This window comes from Phaenicophaeus curvirostris, chromosome 1 (genome assembly GCF_032191515.1).
Source record: "Phaenicophaeus curvirostris isolate KB17595 chromosome 1, BPBGC_Pcur_1.0, whole genome shotgun sequence".
NCBI lineage: Eukaryota > Metazoa > Chordata > Aves > Cuculiformes > Cuculidae > Phaenicophaeus > Phaenicophaeus curvirostris.
Window position 1 is genome coordinate 98,504,226 of NC_091392.1, and position 20,475 is coordinate 98,524,700.

At 39.0% G+C, this 20,475-nt stretch overlaps 1 protein-coding gene across 1 annotated transcript in view; it reads right to left on the bottom strand.

Annotated features, from left to right (window-relative positions):
• Positions 1-20,475, bottom strand: part of POU2F1 (POU class 2 homeobox 1) — a 114,857-nt gene that overhangs the window by 49,867 nt on the left and 44,515 nt on the right. The window contains exon 2 of the mRNA XM_069869495.1: positions 3,004-3,069. Within this exon, the coding sequence (XP_069725596.1) occupies positions 3,004-3,069 (66 nt within the window). The remainder of the gene's footprint in view (positions 1-3,003; positions 3,070-20,475) is intronic.

The window sequence follows — 20,475 nt, forward strand, 5'->3', positions numbered from 1 at the left end:
GTCAATGCATGTCCCAATACTACAGTTTCCATAAACATTACAGCCTTGGTTTTTACTGTCCTGCATTCACATAGTTTAAAAAACTAACAAAATGGTTGACTTGTTTTGGAATATTTTATGCTGCAACCTATAAAAAGGAAAGGTAAAGGTCTATCTGTTTACCGTAAGGCACTCTTCTTACTCCTCTCTCTTTTTTTCCAACAGAAACTGAGTAGACTGTCCACCCACAACTGAAGGGTGGAAAGATTTGTGTAATTCTGCAACACAGACTACCAGTTGATCAATTCACGTTCTTGTGAAAACAACCATCCAACTACTCTTGTATTCAAAGACTTTGTTGTTGTATTTAATTCACCTGAAATACAAGCTGCTTTTTTGGATGCTTAAAAGGATGTGGTTATCACAAAAGTTTTAAATTAAAAAACTGTTTCAGGCATTTTATTATGACCAAAGCATTCAGGGGACTTTATTATGTTCCCTAAATAGTCAAGAGTTAGAAATACAAAACCCTAATTTAACTTCCATGAAACTTAGCTGCTAGCTCAAAGAGCTACTGATGTTAATTCATCTTTACCAATGACAACTGTTTCTTTTCCCCACTTTCCTGACAACACTAGCCCTGCCAAATGTAAATTCCGTGCCCTACAGTCATTTGTCTTAAAATTTTCCAGTAGCACCAGCCTACTACAGTTTAAAACAGGAAAGACACAACTGAACACCCACTGGGTTCAAAAGACAGACTAGCAGTGCTCATACAGAAGATTCAAGTGATTTACAAATATCACTGGAAAACAGTTACAGAAAAGTTACAAAAATAAGAACTTTGAGCGCTTACAGAAATCACCTTCACACGTTTTGCTGCAGAGTCAATGCTCCCCAGATAATCAACGGCACTTCCAGTTCTCTAGCATTTGAGCTGGAAGCAGACTTCTTTTTGCTAAGCGTGCACAGAGCCTAGAACCATAATCTAAGTGCCCTAACCATAAACCTAGAACAGCATTCTCTGGGTATTCCTTTCAGCATTTAACATCTGCCAGCTGACTAATGCAAACGACCCTTGAGCCCCCAAAGAACACCACAAATACCATTAATCAGTACCTCTAGTGGTTCATGAGCACTATATTTAAAAACAAAACAACAACCACAGAGCAAAGGGTCCTCAAAAATTCTAGATCATTTCAGTTTGCATAATTTAAGAAGTCAGGAAACAAAACTGAAAGGAATGATTTGGAACATTTAAACTGCAGAAGGAATGTTTGCAGAAGGTCCAAACACCAGCAAGAATCAAATTTTTGTAACAACTAACCTTTTAGAGCATAAAAAAAAGTAGACATTGTACCCCCTTTTATAATGAAAGCACCAATGCACAGCTTTACAATCCAGCAATTTCTTTAAAGCATGACCACCACATTCACACTGATGAGTATTTGCCCAGGACAGCAAAGCCAGGCTTGTGCTGAAGCAGATGCGATACTGTGATAGTGGGCTACCTCTGAATAAATCAAGTCTTAAACAGCTCAGAATTTAGGTTAAACTGCTAGTTAAAGCTGCACTTCAGGAAGTGTGTTGGGAATGCACTGCTTGGAGAAAGCATACACAGGGAGCTGTGGTCATATAGAGCAGGAAGTCTGAATTTTCTCAGAAGTTTATACTTACCCTCCAGCTACAAGGACTCTGTAGGGATATTTAAAACCATTGTTCTCTTGATGCTGTTTACGATTATTAAACATTTACAGTGCATATTTTTTTTTAAATGAAGTTTTATATAATCCTAAACCAGTATTAAATACATAATAAATCATTTTTGTAATAAGAATTGATATCTCCCCTATTACAAATACAATGGAAACGATAAAAACTGAGATGCCAGAAACAAAACGCGCATTAATAAGTGAGCAGAACTCCTTTTAACTGACCCCATGCATTGGCAGAAAACCTCCAGCCTCTCGGATCAGTATCAGGAACATTCAGTCACTCTTAGCTGTATTAAAGCCTTGCACAAAGAACGAGGAGACAGCAGCACAAAATGAAATAAATTGTTAATTTCATCACAACTCCAGAGTTTAAACTAAAATTCTTATTACTGAACGAAGAGGAGAAAAAATAATTTTCCTCATATATGGTAACTATACTTGTCTCAAAGCAACAAGAATAGGTTTCTTCTCATTAAAGCCTTCTCTTCCCAAATGCTATTCCGAGCTCAGAGAAGATTCTGAGTTAGATAAACTATTTACTTTCCATTCCAAACTGTCAATTCTCTTGCTTCCAAAATGAACATTAAATTGCCTCCAGAAAGGAATTAAAGTATGAGATAGCGTGATGGAGTTACAGTGGCTTAACGGGCTTGTTAAATGGCTTAGAACCTGGCCACGTCTTAAGGATATGCCAAAAGTCACATTGGCCTCGACAGAAAGGATATTCTACCCAGCCAGATTTCAAGGTTCTGTTCTAACACTCAAAGAAATTACAGAAAAGACAGCTAACTTTTTTTTTTTTTTTTAATGTTGAGAAACGATGCTTTCTCCTCTTGCCTTGTTCTGGAGAACTGTTGTGAGAGCTTGAATGAAATCTAAATTGGAAACAAGATCAGCCAGCGGCCCACATCTGCCAGGGAAAATTTCAACCCAAAAATAAATGACAAAGTTAGAGGCGCTGAAGGTATGCTCTGCCAGGAAAAAATGAGAGTACTTATGGAGAACTAGTGCCACTAGACCTTCTTTAATATGAAAAACATTACAGACAGAGGAAGCGGGGAAGGGAAATCTTATATACAAAGTGTGGGTAGTGCTTTGATACAGTAGGTGTGAACAATGCCCTGCGTGCAGAAGGGTTAATGACAAGAGCGTTCAAGTCTCTAAAAACAGTAGTAGGGGGATTTTGATCTTCATTTGTTTTTTGTTGGTTTGTTTTTGTTTTTTTTTATTCCTGCAATCTGTTAAAGACATTTTAATACCCATTCAATCCCACAAGAAAATATCTGTGCACCAACTCATAATTTCTTACCTGTGTTCCCATCCCCACTCTCCATTGATGGTTTACTGGTTTCTGACGGATTGTTCATTCTTGAGTCTGCATTAAAACAGAAATAAAGATTAAAAAACACAGTTAAAAAAAAAAAGGACCAAAATAAAAAAAAACCAAATCTATTCATATCTTCTTGCCCAAAAGAAGCACAGGACATCAGGAATTTGATATGGACTTTACCCTAATTCAGATTATAACACAAAAAGAACAGTAGGCAAAACACAGTACTGGATCTTCCAGATAAGTATTGTTTCGAAATTTTGTATGTCATTATTCCCATACGTGAAAACATGGTGTTAGGGGAATAAAAGACAGCATGCTGGAGGGCAAAGATAGGCGGGAACTTAATTTTCAGTACAATGGAAGTCACAGAAGCAAAAAGAGGTGGGAAGGAGAAGGAACAATGACTACACCAAGGTTTAAAAAATACTAAGTCTGACCACCATGGCCTACAACATTCTTGTGTTGGTGGTGCGTTATGTCCCCCCAGTAAGAGGAAGGAAATTCAGTCGTGATAATTAAACAGACACATTTTTCTTTCACAGGAATGTCACTGACATTAAGTTACTTTGTATTTCCTACATATTCGCGCAAAACCATGCAAATGTAAAATAATTCCTCTTCTTTTTTCCCTCTGGATTATTCTTTACATTGTAAAGTTCACTCTCGCTTTCAAAGCCTGTCAGCTGAATACAGTGCAATGCAGAGGGCCTCTCCAGATGGCAGAGAATATAGTTTCCTTATATAGGAAACTACACAGGTGTTCTGCATACAGCATCAGCTCTCCAGCTTATTACCTCTTCTTTTCTTGTTACCAACCTCAGTGTGCCACATTATCACATAACAAAATTACAGAAAGAATCTCAAGACTAGCTCATTAAATGAAGTGTAAGTAAATCCTTAAGCACATTCTTCCATTACTATAACCAGTTAAATATAAGTTCAATGAGAACAGAATTAACCCTTTCCTCTAGGGTACTCTCTTGCTAGGTGCTTAAAAGGTTACCTCTGTCATGTTCTTCACCCAAGCACTGATTTCCAAAATACCAAGGGGCTGAAGAAGGATACTGTAACAGCACTAAGTGCTGCATCCTTCACCCAGATATTTCCAGGAATGCCCACATGCTTCACTACTTGGCAGTCTACGTGAGCTTGAAATGAGAACTTGGACTACTGTCTGCTACTGCCCAGGGAGACCAATGCCACCCTCAGGCTATCAGAACCAGGTGTGACAGCACCAGGAGAATACAAGCACAAGCCAGGAGGAACAAAGCATGTGGACAGGGCCTAAATGAAAACAGGAGTCACAACAAAGTGTGGCTGGGAATGTGGGGTGGGAAGAGGAGGGAACTAGTCAGAAATGCAGCATGTGTGAGAAAAGGTAAGAGTCATCAACCTCAGAAAAACTCCAGTAAGAATTAGGAAACACAATTTAAGACATGTCAATATTTTTAAAACAAATGTAACTTTCCACATAAACAACTGCTGCAGCTGAACACAGAAGGGCCTAAAAAACTGTAGATGGTAACAAACAGGAATCTTCCTCCAACAAGTTAATTCAACCTCTCCAGTGCTTCAACTCCACTCAAAAAATTCCTATGCCTAAATCTTTCAAATGTAAGTCCCATGTAAAACTATCTGAACTATCAATATTACTTAGTATAAAGGCAGATTTGTAACTGCTTTTTGAAAGGACAAGTGAATGAGAAGAACCTTACTAGCTGAGCGCTGCCAGCCCACGCTTTAGGAAAAGGCTGCAAGTTTTGCCCCATTTTTCACAACGTCTGGTTTGCAGATTCAATCTATGAGTTCATAGTCTTGAAAGACAGAGCTCTGCTAAGGTTTTGGATACAGAACTATTGCTTCCCATCATTCTCCACATTTGGATAGCATGATCCACACTCTAAAACCAGAACCCAGGTGCAGAAATGTTTGTTGTTGATGTGCCTCCAACAGATCTGTGTAAAACAAAGATAAAGTATGTTTCTATCTAGAAGCTGCATGTCCCTTAAATCGAGTTTATAGTGGTAGCAACAGCACATTCATTTAAAATGACGATAGGCAACGTTCATTTGATAAAACAGTATTAGCTTGTTCCTTGACACACAGCTGGCTGCTGAAATTAGTTTAAGTCTGGAGAACGCTGAACGGGAGACTCTGCTTTGGACACAAACACAAAGAATACTCTTTCAACAGGAATATGAGCAAAGAGGGCTTTTAAGTCAAATACATTTGGTTGTAGAAACTAGGCTAACTCATGGGGCTGTTGCATACAGGATGTATGTTTTAAGCCCGAAACACAAGGATAGCCTGAACTCATGATAGCACTGACCACAGATGGGAGGAGCCCAGGCTGAGAAGACTCTCTCAATAATGTGGTATTGATTCACTGAACTACTTCAGAAAGCTCTTGCAAGAAAACCAACACAGAGCCTCCCATGCTATTTTTTTGCAGAATCAGGTATTAGAACTACCATGCAGGATACTAATATAATGGGAGAATAAACAAGGCAAACTGTGATGTGCACGGAACTCCAAGCAACGTAGCGACTGTTCCCTCTGTATGAGGGGGCTCACACAACAAGACCTCCCGCATAACTACCAAGTTTGCTCAGGACAAAGATATAACTGTTCAGGCCTCTTTTCATAAAGCAACCAAAACATGTTTTTCTGTCAGGCTATGATGCAAAATAAATGCTTTTAAAAAAGGTTCTCAATGTTTCCCAGTACTAAGCATACACAAAGTTTACTCAACTACCAAAAGCATGACTCAATAAAGAATATTTTATTGTAAAGATTCATGCCTAACAAAAACCTCAAACGCTACTATTGCACAAAACAGCAAGCTGGATCAAGAAACATCCTTCTGGTACTGCTCAAGTTCAAACTAAGGATAGCATCCATTATTTCACCAGCTGACTATTTCTTGTTCAATCTGTGGGGCTTCTGCATGTAAAGAATCAAGAACAATGCCGCTATTTCCATTGCAAATGGTATGACACACATCTGAAGCACAAAACGGCTACCAGCAAAACAGACACATATCCGCAGGACACTAAACCTACAGATTCATTATACGTCAAATAAAAAGGTTATTTGGCTTATACATGCTCATATGATTTCTGCTTTAAAGAATAAACAAATGAAGTGGGCTAAAAAAACCAAATCATAATACCCCCAATCTTTTCTTTTTCCTTCAGATCTTAGTCGGGCTTTAAATAAAGGCCCTGGGCTACAACTTCTGCCAACATTATCTAAAAACAAACTCCACAGAAGGAAGGATCGAAAGCAGCAGGTGCGTGATTGAAATCGAACTCTCAAGAGTGAATACATTCGTTAGTGCTACTCTGCTCACAGGGCTGAAGGTGTCGTAAGGCAGTACCGTGGCCAGGCTTTCACACACCCTCTGTAATGTTTCAAAAGGTCTTCAGAAGGAAGAAGTAGTGGACACTGGACCAATTGGGAGTATTAGGGACTGTGCACAGCTAGTAAAACACAGAAAATCTTAACACGGAGTATATCATTACTATTTCCTTTCACCCATTAAAGTGAAACTGCCTAATACTCCACCAGCACCAGCAAAAATGATTCACTGAAGAGTATGGAAAAAAACCAAAGTTCAATATGAGCGAAAACATGCAAATACTTCTCCAGAAATTAATCTAAACTAAAACCCCACTTCATATTCAGAAACAAATACTCCAATGTCTGCTTTAAGATTTACCATCCAAAAATACATTTGCTTACTTTGAAATATAAGTTCTTGCATGAACTTATATAATGGAATCAAAAGAATAAGGAAAAAAACCCTGTGCTTTCAGCTTTGAGGAGACAGCTTTGAAACTAAATAAAACCTATTCTAAGATTGGGATGATCTGTTATTATAAATAACTTTAAAAAAACATGAAAAAAAAAATTACGGCATGTCTGTTCTGCAGTCCTGATGGAATCTCAGTGCAGGAAATGTATTATCCCAGTAACCTTAGGCACAGCTTGCATCGGTATCAATGGCAACCACTGTGGACTCCACCTTGTTTTCTATTATGCATGAAGAACCTTGCTATTACACTAAAAATACACAGACATAATATACATTCTGCTGGGGAATGACTCAATATAGCTACTAAGTTCTTTGAGACAGGGACTCTCTCTCATTCATTTCAATGCTCTAAAATTCATAATACACAGATATGCAAGTCAAGTCCAGTGTTTGTTAGAAGACAAATGCTTCTAAGATTGAAATTCCAAAAGCAAAAGGTCTGTATTAGTATCATTCAAGCCTAGCAGCAAATCTCTCCCGTGCAGAGGAAGCGCGTTCTCCTGGAGTGAGGGAAAGAAGAAGGAAAAAAAAACCAAAAAACCCAAACCACGTATTTCCCTTGTACAGATCTCTCTACCTATCTACCAGGCAGCTCCTTGCTGCCGATTCACTGGTGAGCTTCAGCCTTACAAACACCTTCCCTAGCTTCTGCATATGTGATTAAGTCTCTATGCATAGTCAACCTCACAGCCTCTATTTCCATATTAAATGCTTATAAGAAAGAGCTGAGCCGGTACCCACCTAGAACGTAGTCGCTGCAGTCCAGCATTGCTGTGGTATCCTCTACAGGTTCAGATAGTCCAAGGAAAGGGAAAATGGCAATTTCTATCAAATCTACGCTACTACTCTCAACTGAACAAGAAAGGGAGTGGGGAGGTGGGGGAAGAAATACAACTTCAGTTACACCATAGCAATCTTCAACTGAACAGGGAAACTTCAGTTGCTCTGTGGAGTTTTAGTCTCTCCTGCTAGCTGTGTCTGACATTGTCAAGGCGACTGAAGCGTGAAAAGTTCCCCTTTTAGTAATAAAATAGAAACAAAGATTGCAGCTGGCAGTTTCCATAATGAAGCTTAATCAGTATGCGCCTGATTAGGGCCTTATGCAAATCTCCCCTCGTTAGCACAGCAGCCAGCACTTTGAAGTCCATGAACAATTCATTTGCAGAGTACACTGAAAGCGCTCCCTGCATAATTTAAATCACGGTATAAATATTTATCAGCTCATTTGCATATTAATTGGCAGTGCATGAAGGGAAAAATTATCTCCCGAGTGCCAGCATAATAATTAGGGAACAAAATGAATTTTCTTCCAATAGCTTGGCTTCTCAGCCCTAACTCAAGCACAGTACCACAGGGGAGCAGGGAGGGGAAGAGACAGAGTTCTGTTCAAATGCCACTGAAATGACACGTACAAATTAGAAACAACTCTACAGACTTAAGCACCTTTAATCTTACTCCTGCTGGCAACAATAACTTCAGTAATAAAGGGGATTTGGAAAGAGCTTTCTACACAATCCAAATAATCCCACGAAAACAATTAGCAAGGTAGAAGCTGAACACAAAGCTGTCAAACCGGTGCTTGCACATCTGCATGGAGTTTTCCACATCCAAACACAAACTGTCACAAGAAGGTCCTGGGCAGGAAAGAGCGTACCACCAGTGCAAGGAAGCAGCATGATTCCCTTTAAACAGCTGAAGAGCCTGGCAATTCATTATTGGGTAATCCCTTTGCCATGGCCAACTTAACAGCAGTGGATATGTCAAGTATTGTGTAACAGTTGACACCCACTAATCTATCCCAAGTGAAATCAAAATAGATTTAGTCTTTTTCTTTCCAATGACTTCTAGGAAAAAAACTCAAAAAATCTATTACTAATCCCTTCCACAAATGTACACAATACAGCTGAAACAAAGCTTACTGTGGAGCTACAGCATTTGAAAGCGGCACTTTACACACAGGTTGCATCTTTGAACCACTCCACAAAAAACCAGAACACGCTGCTGCAACCACAAAGTACACTGGGGAACTGGGAAGAGGCTTCGGTTTATGGAGGAATCAATCTTCTTCTCCAAAAGCGATCCACAGAACTATGTGTACTAATGAACTGTGGGGCTACATTAAACCATTTCAAATAGTTTGTTTGCCACTCAAATACTTCTGTCCTGAACAACAAGAACATTCATATAAAAAAAAAAAAAGTGTAATGTGGACATCCCAACATTTAATATTCCATATTCTGATCAGAAAAAGACAATTTGATGACGCGGGTGACTACAGGGTTGAGCCACCCACCTCCAGATATTAATGTAAGTTGGGTTTTTTCTTTCTTTTTTTTTCTTTCTTTTAAGAAAGCTAGCTGTACTTTTCTTCACACCTCTGAAATGAATTCAAGCACTCGCTCTCCAAACAAGAGGGAGTGAGAAAAAAAGGGACTTCTCAATCATCCAGTACTGACTGAAATTTATTTCCACGCTTGACCTGTTTTTCTGTTCAGGTTCATATCTCTACTTAACACAAGATGTTCCCTGCTATATATTTAACACGAATGATCTACACTTGAAAAAGATTGCAAGAGGGAAGGTGCTCTCAACTGCAGGGAAACAACTGCATGTACTGAATAGGTTTTCCTAATACTTTGTTTCCAGCTTGGTTTTCTACTCATTCACGTGTCCCATTGAGACCTCTGAGGCACATCTCCACGGTTTGCAAACCTTCAGTAAACTTCACTCTTCCACAGATGCTTTTGGAGTGCACTTGGAGATAATCCACTTGGTCCATTGGAAGAGCCTGGACACAAATGGTATAACAAGCCAAGCAGTTCACAAAACAAGTGCCAGCGTAAGCAGTGGCTGAGCTGAGGCAGCCAGCAGCACAGTAAGATGACAGCAGTGTCATCTTTGGGATCCTTTTCAAATGAGAGTCTGTGCTGAGGTGGCTGAACACAGGTGCAGTACCAAAAGCTTCCTGCGGCTGCAGGAAGTGACCGTTAAGAGCAGGCACATGTAGTGTTGGGTGACTCATGTCAAACAACAGAACAAGCAAACAGCAAACAAAGGCTTGGAAAGGGTGTACCTGAGGCAGTGTCAGCAAATGCGCTGGTGGTACCGCAGTACCACTATCCATACCATCGACGCTGCACTGTCAGCTAACGAGGACAAGGCAGAAGTCTTCCAGCCATTCCCAACTGGGTCAACCAATCTATGTTATAAACACTAACCTCTACCCAAAGGTTTATTTGAGCTGTAACTTGCACTAATCTGCTAACTGAAATACAACCTTATAAATTGACTTTTCAAGCTAGCAGCCGGCCAAGACAAAAGTATACTGTTCTTCCAGTTAGCACTTCATTCCTTTACTATTTTATTATCTCTTCTTTTATTTAAGTTCTTAATTTTGGCCAAAAAACCCATACTGTTTCATTCAGGCCACACTACTGCAATTATTTATCTAGTAGACTTCTACAAGAGGCCCAAAGACAGAAACAGGTTTGGGTAGAAACAGTGCATACCACTCTGCTTCAAAACCAATGGAATATGTTAGTTTAATGTTCTATTTAAGTTCTGTTATATCCTCAGCCATTCTTTTCTTTCTGGATTCTTATATCAAAAGTTACTTAATACTCTGAACTGAAATCATACTTCTGGTACTCCCATTTAAGTAAAATACTATGCTGGGCTTTGCACACACAAGTTTTATTTTTCTTTCAAAGGCACCTCTAAGAAGAGAAAGTGGCACACCTTGTGCTCATCAGTGTAAAAAAAATCTCTCCATATCCCACACAACTACAGACATCTCATAAATTGTTTCTCTCCTCTGCAACCAATTCTACAATTCTTAAGTGAATTACTTCTCCTCACATAATTATATTCATATAAAACCAAAAGAACTAAGTCACCAACACAGAGCCAGGTATGACAAAGGCAGATACTCTTCAGTCAAACGCTTCAGAGTCTGCAGATAAGGCTTTACAGAACTCTTTCTACCTCATTCTCTTCACTTTTTATGAATCTTCCATACCTTCCCATTTCAAAGGAATGCTTTTGTTTTGCTGTTTGTCCCACCAATACATCACTTCATTTATTTGGTTCCAATTATTACACTTGATATTTCAATACCTTATTTTGGGAAAGGGAACCTCATTTTCCACTGCAGGTTGTGCAACTCTTGGTAGACCTCTTTGCATCTTCTCTTTCATTTCTCCTCCTAGTTCTTTCCATTTATTATACCCAATTGACTGACTGTAAACTCGACAAAATTATTCCCTAATGTCATCTATGGTAAATTTGTTAGAGATAGCAAAAGTTGTTACAAACTAGAGGGAAAGAATATTTCAACCCTTTTATTCAGATGGGGTCAGTGGTTTGGGCAGAACTAAAAGGATAAAGAGCAAAGTTATTATCAACAGTGTTTTGTTCAACACCTTTATAAGTGTTAAGCATCTTCATTTTTATTTAGATATGTTTCCATATATTGAGAGCATGTCATTTGCTACATGCCCTCAATGACAGCTAGGAAATTTCTGCCACTAGCCAGCTTGGTGACAAGCGTGACCTTTGCAAGCTTCGAGGGTTGGCCTTTTGATACCACCCAATAAGCCAACAACTCATTATTTCCTTTTTGGACAGGTACTTGGAATGATACAAGGAAACGAAATACAATATTAACTATAACATATCAGCCTACTGCCTTCATTAGGGTATCAACACCTAGTATATTCTATCTTGAAGAATCATTGAAGAAGCCTAGTTACCAAAGACCTGAAAACAGTGCATGACTAAGCACAACATAAATGAATCCTGGCAACGCTCAGAGCAAGGCTGGCTTCCATGTGCCACGCCAGACAAGATCATGGATACAGGTAGCCCTACATTGGCACTATACAGTTACTACATCTTAACTAAAAACATTTCCAGGTCTCCAGTCCACAAGCTAAATGAAACCTAATAAAAATTTCATCAAACAGAACTCCAATGTACCATAAAAAAAAATTTATAAAAGTCATGTACTTCAATAAAATAAACTGTTAATAAAGTTGGCACAATCTTCTTAGAGTAACTACGGGCAGACAGCAGCCTGTTCATGTTTAGGGTTGCAAACTAAGCTCTAATTTTAGCCACCACCCTTGACTTTGCCCAACAAAATTGATTTTCCCTGAAAATTGCTAATTTTGCTCTGAAAGCCAAAGAGCAGTTGCCTGGAAAAGTCAAATAAAATTGGCCTGGTTTAGAATTACCAGTCATTATGTAATTGTTATGAATTGGAATTTTGGACTACATACATTTTTTTTCTCTCTCACAAACTCAAATCACAACTATCCTTTCAAGCTTTTCACTGCATAAAATGTCTTTCAAAATTGTTTCGTGTACCTTTTTTGGAGAAAATGAAGCACGCAGATAGCCAAGCAGGAATGTTAATTCATCTTATCAGTGGAGGACAGCAAATACTCATAAGCACCTCACACAGTAATATAAAGGGGTTTGTTTGTGGGTTTTGATTTTTAGGTCTCGCTTTTTCTTTGTCCACAGAAAGTAGCAACTATGATGGTTTAAGTCATTTTTCTATAGTAAGAAAACTGTTCATGACAAACAGTACAGCACCACCATATGAGAAGCAGAAAAAAAAAAGAGGGGGAGAAGAGTGGCAGGACGCCGGGAAGAGAGAAGATAAATACCCTTATTAAAAAATTACAGTGCTGTAGTTTTCACAAGCAAACTGAGCCATATTTGAAACTCATGGTCAATTCTCTCATTCTGGCATATCATCTGAATGGTGTTCTCCCCCCTTGCTGCCTGCAAGCCATGGCACATAAACAAATACAGAATCACTGAATCACAGAATCGCTTGGGTTGGAAGGGACCTTAAAGCCCATCCAGCTCCACCTCCCCTGCCAGCGCCTCACTACTCATGGTGAAGAAATTCCTCTTTATGTCTAAACTAAATCTGCCCCTCTTCGGTTTATACCCATTGCCCCTAGTGCTATCGCTACAAGCCTTTGTGAACAGTCCTTCCCCAGCTTTCTTGTAGCTCCTTCAGGTACTGGAAGGCCGCTATAAGGTCTCCTCAGAGCCTTCTCTTCTCCAGGCTCAACAAGCCCCATTTTCAGCCTAGGTCCTTTCTTAAAATGTTTTTCTTTCGTTCTGTTGAGCACTTTCTTTTCCAAGCAAAGGATATAAATTCAGCGCAGTTAAGCTTTGTTATTCAAAGTCACAACTTTCACCCATAAAATTGTCATAACATTTCCTTAGAAATCATGGAATGTTTTGAAGAGTAGCAAACATCAGGTTATTAAATCACCTGACTTAATCACTCATATTTTCAAGGTTTTCATCACTATATCATAATATCTTGAGACCTCCTACTCATTTATTTCTTTACATGCACCAAACTCAAAGCATCAGGCATTTGAAGACAAATTTGTGTTAAACTAGCACGTTATGCTTGTTGTAGAACTGTTGCATGGTAGCACTTCTTAATATTTGCAGGAGGGTATTCACCATCTTTAACTAGAAGCTAGAACAGAAAATTAGCAAATCACGCTTTGATTCCACCATACTTGAGGCATGGTTCTACCCCATTACATATTCATTGCTCCAGTAAACTTGCACGTGATAAGTAGCACGCAAAGTTAAGCAGGATTTTTTTTCCAAAATACACACAAAAAATTAAAATGCCAATATTTTAAGGTTTGAAGTTATATCCACATATACGTGGCTCTCATCTTTCTTTAAAATTACTGGTTTGTTCAATCTGAAATTCTTCACGCTAATAAGTACTGAACAGCTGGAGCAGATGTATTATAAATAATAAATGAGTAAATACCTCATATTTTATTACTTTCACGAGATTCTCTTTCCTCACCCTGCTTTTCAAAAAAGTACTGCAGGACACAAAGTAGAGAAAGATCGAAATGAACACTGAAGTGAAGTTACATGAACAAAACACATGGGAGAGCTGAAAACAACGATCAGTAAAACCTCAAAATTCAGCTGACGAAGGAAAAAAGAAGCAATCTAAGGGCACAGGTCTGCATAACAGCAGGACAGAAGCAAACAATCAAAAAAAAAAAGCTTTTATGGGACACTGCAGTTTGAGGCAGTTGGAGAACCTGGGGCACCACCAGCCACCATGAGGAGCGAGGTGATCCCAAACATCCCCTGGCAGGGGACACCAGCCCATGGTCATGTATTCCTTGGACCTAAAGTGGTCGTGTCTTACTAGTCACACGCTGGGGTGACATTTATGGAAACACATCTTCTGCATACGAAGTGGCTACTGAATTTGTGCAGATATTTGAATGAACATAGTTCACGCTACCAAAGCCTCAGGCAATGAAGACAGCATAAATATTGCTACCTTCAAATTGCTACTGCACTACATACAAAAAATTGCCAGTATATGAGTAAAATAAATATTTTCTAATAGGTGAATCACAACATAATTGATCTGGCAAGGTATGAAGGCTAATTATGCCAAGCTCAAATACTGAACAGCAATATTAGTTTTAGCAGCACCATATGTGCATTCCAAAAGCATTAGAGTTGCCTCCCATGTCCACCCATGTAACAGGGACAGGCCCTCAAAACTTAACATTATTTTTAAACTCACCTGTAAATCGAAACACAATGCCTTACACAAACACGCTGTTTTGCCGTTCTCCACTTTGACAAAGTAGTAATTACTAGTCTGGCCTGATGAATAGGGACTCTACGATGAGCAGACTAATTCAGTATATTACTTTAAGCATACGATTCAGTTCAGTGCAAACCCCAGAGTCTCCATGCCACTTGTCATTAAAAACATTACAGGTCACACTCAAAAATACATAAATCAAAGTCACAGATTTAAGTTTATTATGATTTATGCTGGAGACACTGAATACATCAAGATCAATAGTGGAGAGAATTTAGCTTTAGTTAGAACTAGAGCATTTGACAAATTAACAGGAAAAATCACATGCAAAACCTGCAATTCATGGTATGAATTGGAGTTGCCCTGCTGTTATCACCATCCTTCGCAGAAACTGCTTTTGCTCTCTCTTCCTTTAATAACTGTCTCAAATCTGAAGGAGGATATTGCTTTAATGCCCTCAGCACACTGATCCAGACACTATTAACACCTGTAGGAACCACAAGACATGTCATGAGAATGCTTTTTTCTGAAGCTTGAATTATTTGATCTCAAAGAGGAAAAGGCCAAATTCCAGACAAGCTGCTCTGTATGTTACAAATTGAACAAAAAAATTGCCAGATGCAAGATCTGAAGAAAGAAAGAGTCATTCACACTGCAGACATCGAATCCGTCCATCAGCACACCTGTCCAAGTAGATCTCATTTTGGATGGTCAGGGGTAACATTAGAATGCATTTGCCATCAGTCAGAGGAAAAAAAAAAAAAATACAAAGTTCCAGGGCACCTGGGTTTTAAATTTATGATAATTCAGGAACAGTAGAGAGTGAAAATCGCAGTGTAACTACACGAACAGCACTACCTACATCAGCTTTTCCAGGAACCACTCACAAGCCCAGTTCTGCCAGTTTTAGCAGCCGTGCTGCGTGCTAAAGCAGGAGAGGAATTGATTAGCTTTTCCAGGAAACAACCAAAAGAACGGGTTTACTAGCAGAAATGCTGAAGTGCGTACAGCCTGACTGCCACCTGTGGCTGTGTTTGCAGAGGATTTGCTGGGACAGCACGCACATTGTCTTTGCAGGCCCAAGGATACACAGCATTGAAGACAGGACTGTCTCATTTATTTCTCCCAGAACCCACAGTGGAGGTAAACTTTTCTGCACTGCCCCAATTTCTGTAACTTATTTTGATTGTGTTAGGTTGACAGATGCAGAATCCTCTCAAATGAAATTCATCATCAAGTCACAAATTATAGGGTAAAAGAACTGAACTGAAAAAATTAGGTTAAAAGACCTAACAAAAAAATTTTAAGAAGTGATACCCAGAATACTTTATTTCTTAGTTGTCAATTCCTCAATAAAACACAAGATTCACAGATGTGTATTTCACTGCTTCACAGACAAAAAAGAAAAAAAAAAGTAGAACCCTAAATGCCTGTGGGTACCCCAGCCATGGGACACACACGCTGAAACCGCAAGAAGCCAGCAGGCGTGCCAGTAGCTGCAGCCCTGCTGCGGTGCTGCCTCCTCTCGTGCTGCCACACACACAACTATACAAGTGATCTGTGTTAAAACTAGTCTAGTCGCAAGGAAAAAATACAAACCCAAATCAGTTCCTTAATCTAAGGGGAGAAATGTTTATCCTGTTGAAGCACCAAGGCAGCAAGTAGTCAGCAACTGGGCAAGATTCTGCTAGCAGCAGTATTGCGTTCAAACATTTATTGTCCCCAGCTTAAATCCACTTGTGTTACATAATCATCTTATGAATTCTATCACACAACTTATATGCCAAATAGAAGAAATTAAAATCTCGCAACAACTATTCATTTGCTCTTTCAGACACTGACTCTCAGCCCTAACAGTGACAACTTGTATCAATCTGGATATTTACCTATGCACAGATCCCTTCAATTCCACTCCTGAGAATAGTCTTTTTGATTTCTGTCTCTCACACACGCTTTTTCCATGCTCAAAAATGGAAGTGTGATTCCTATGCTGTAAAACTTAACTATATTATCACTTATTTTCATCAGATGTGTTGAAGAAAAGATTAGAACTATAAGGCTTTGAAAGTAAAGAAAATGGGGAGTGTTGACAAGAAACTCACAGAACCAGCAGCGGAGTAACAGCTACAATTATACCATTACGTAGGGCTAGCACAGACCTGACTTAATGTGCTAGACCCCATAGTCATGGAATTGTTCACCTATAAAAAGCCCATATGTTGGTCTACAGCATCACGACAAGCTGAAAACTTGAATCTTCAAGGGAGAGCAAGGCTCTGGTGACCTTACAATAGAGCAGAACTGAAAATGCTTACAGGCAGATGACAACCCATTAACCCTCAGGATTATTTATATGTGTGTGTACATATACATGACATTTATGTTTTAGATATAAACATACGTACTTTATATATTTACAACATACTTATGTGTTTTATATAAAAATATATACTCTGCATAATATATAGTGTACATATACTATGGCTTATATATAATTTTTTTTTAAAAAAAAAAAGTACCAGGATGCTGATTTCCTATTTCTCAAAGCTTCTAAGCATCCTGTTCTGAAAACAGATTACATGTTCCCATAATATATTCCTGAAGAATGGTACCAAGGCAGTTTGTCAACCCAGTGGAAGAAACAGCATAAAGAGCAAGCTGGCATACAGTGCTGTTTCAATCATATTTGTCCAGTGTTGGTCAACAGGCAAGCTGACGTAGTGAGAATGATGTAAGAAAGAAGTGCTTAAGTACCAAGATACCATCATCCCCCAAAATCCACCCACAAAGAGCCTGAGAAGCTGCCAGCTGACCACTGCTGGTGACTTGAATGAAAACTATTCCACAGCCTTCTTGGGAAGCTACAGTCTGCACTGAAAGAAGAGTAATTCAGTATTCATAAAACAAAACAAAAAATCAAGCTAAGCTTGTCAGCAACACTCAATATTGCACTGACATTTTAATATCGCACTGAAGTGAACTAAGACGTAGTTTTAAAAGAACGACTTGCATTCCACACTGCCTTCACAACCCCTCACCATCACAAGGAGATTGCTTATTAAAAATGTGGAGAAAGATATAAATTATCTGGGATTTAAACTAAGTTAACGGTAATAATACAAAAGAAAAAACCCTCTGTGACATTACATTAGCAACAAGCCTCACAACACTGGCAAAATGCACGAAAAAGACTACAAAACTCGGAACCCTGCGTGAGCCTACAAGAACCATGAATACAAGCAGCTTTTCCATCCAATGTGACAGCCTCAAAATGACAAGCCCTTTTTTGCCTGCCTACTGGCTAGTCTACACTCCTCTTTTCTTCCTTTTGAATTTCCCCCAACTTAAATTGAATGCAAATAAGCCAGGTGTAGTCCCCAGAGCAGTAATCTGCAGATAGTCCCCACCGAGTTCCCATAGCAACTTGCACAGCTGGCCATGAGAAAGAGGTAGTATCTGCTTCATATTGGCTATACAGTTTAAACACTCAGTCAGTGAAACACCAATGACGGCATCTTGTAAAGAAAACATCTACTAAAAAGCACATTCATTTCTCCTTGACTAATACAGGAAAATAAAACTCTGAATATGCTCCTAGTTCAGCAACTGCTCAGAATGTAAAGTGAATATCTGTTATTTACAAGGAGACGCCTGTGAAGGAAATGGCTCCACCCTTCCACTGCAAGGTATTGAAGAAACACTACACTCTCTAGAAAAAGTCTGCCATTCTGTAAACTGTAACCAAGAATACACAGCTGAAAGACAGAAGTCAGAAACCCAAATACAAATCATTCTGGTCAAGCTGTGAGACTTACACAAGACAGTCCTCTCTGATAAGTGCTTTGTAATATTTCCACTTTTAATTGTGCTCTTTCCATATCACCTTCTTATTCTCATTCTAAAAATCTAGTTACCCTACGACTGACCAACAATTGTTCATCACATGCAAATCCTATTCTTTGTTCCTTACCTACAAACATATCTCACCTATTCATTCCACTCCTTTCTGTGAGTCCACAACTCTTCTCCTTTACACTTCACCCCAGCCTTCTCACTGTGTCCCTTTCCGTATCTGCTGGATAAACAACAGGGAGAAGGTGCTGGGGCTAATTTGGAACCAAGGGTGTACTGACAGGCCACAGGTAAGTACAATACTTGTTGGTCAACTGACCATATAAGCAATGCAGATAAATGCTATGCTTTTTCTGCTCCTCTCTTTTCTGCTTTCTCTCTTCTTCTGGAACATTAGGAGTGCCTATACTATTGCACATAAAGTCAGGATCTTATCTCTAACTTATTAATCTGTTTCAGGAAAACTGCAGGAGCTTAGTATCATTGAAATATAATTTTTTTCAATTTGGTTAAAATTGGCCAGCTGTCTATGGGAGAGAGTAGAAAGGAAAAGTCATAAACAACACAAACTTCTCTTTCCTTATGAAATCTGGCTAACAAAAGTAACAATATGATGTTTATCTGATTCCAAAAGAGCAGGCAGTTGACAAGAAATAAGAGTCAGTATCAGTGAGTTCTGCTTGTGCTGACATTATAAAAATGCCTGACCTTGTACCTGGCTCAACCATCTCTCTGCAAACGATCTCCGTTTTTCAAGGAGAGCAAGACAAGCTCAACCAGAAACAGTCAGTTTCTAATTATGCAAGAGGCCACCATTATGCCAGCTGTCTCATAAGAATATACATTTATGTATGAAAGTGGAAATATAAGCGAACAGGAGAAGTTCAACATGCATACTGGAAGCTAGCTATAAATGTTATTAATCCATTGACATATATAAGACATTGCACACCTGTGAGGTTCATACATTACCCCATCTGTGGGACCTAGCCTTAATCCATCACTAACTTAAAAGCTACTCATTTGATTAAGTAGTTCTACTTTTCTTCTCTAGCCTCTCTGCATTCCCTTCCAAATTTCTTTTCAGACTAACCAGCAGCACTTCAAAGAAACATCTGAGCTGGTGGCATTAAAATGACCAAGGAAACACACAGAGCTTCAGAGTACAACCACCAAGCAAGTGAAACATGCCATTTAGTGTTAAAAATTATGACTGTAAGCCCACTCAATTGAAAAAACAAATCACAATCCATTTGAAGAAAAAAAAAATTAGTATTCCCCTACAGGCCTGGCATAATTTGCACTTTAAGACCCACAACATATTAACATTAACAGTCCATCGTACATTAATAAAAGCTAAAGGATGAAAAACCAAAGTCTGTATTACAAGCAACAGGTTTACATAACTTACATTGCTGTTCAGGTGGCAGAGTGTGGAATTCAAGAAGCTGAAACATAGAGACATTTTACACTGGAAGTGTGCACACCATTTGGAAAGAATTTCAGGCGTAGTACCAGCTAATATTGGCATAATAAATATAAATGTATAATGTCAGGTGTTAAGGAGGAGACACTATAGATGCAACCATGCACAGACATGCACATGCTCTCTCTGCTCATATGTATCTATCATCACAAAGAGGCAGGTTTTGCACATCTCAAAAGTACAGAAGATTTAAGCACATATTGGTTCAGTCCTCTATAGCTCTTATCTCTGATGTGGTTTCTGTTCATGATAGTCAATGCACACTGAGGACAAACTTGCAATGAAATTGCCCGTATGTAACTAGAACATCATTAGGCCATCAGCAGTAACCCTACAGGTGGTAACACTTGCTTATAAACAGCTTAAACAGGGGAAGGAGGAATGGGAGAAGAGAAAAGTGAAGAATGAAGGGTTTGACTTCTGAAGAGACTTGGGGATGAGCAGAGCAATTTAATTAAAAGGAAGCCACTAAGCTCTCCTGTGTAACTCAGGCCTCAGCTTCCAGGTGATGGATTAGACTATCAACACTGCATTCTGATAAACATGTTTCAAGAGATGGAGCTATACTATTTTCTTAACTTTAGCTGTTAACTTGAAGTCCCTTTTTCATAAGGCATGCTTTAAGACTGAAAACACCTAGCATCGGTTTGCAACAACTCAAAG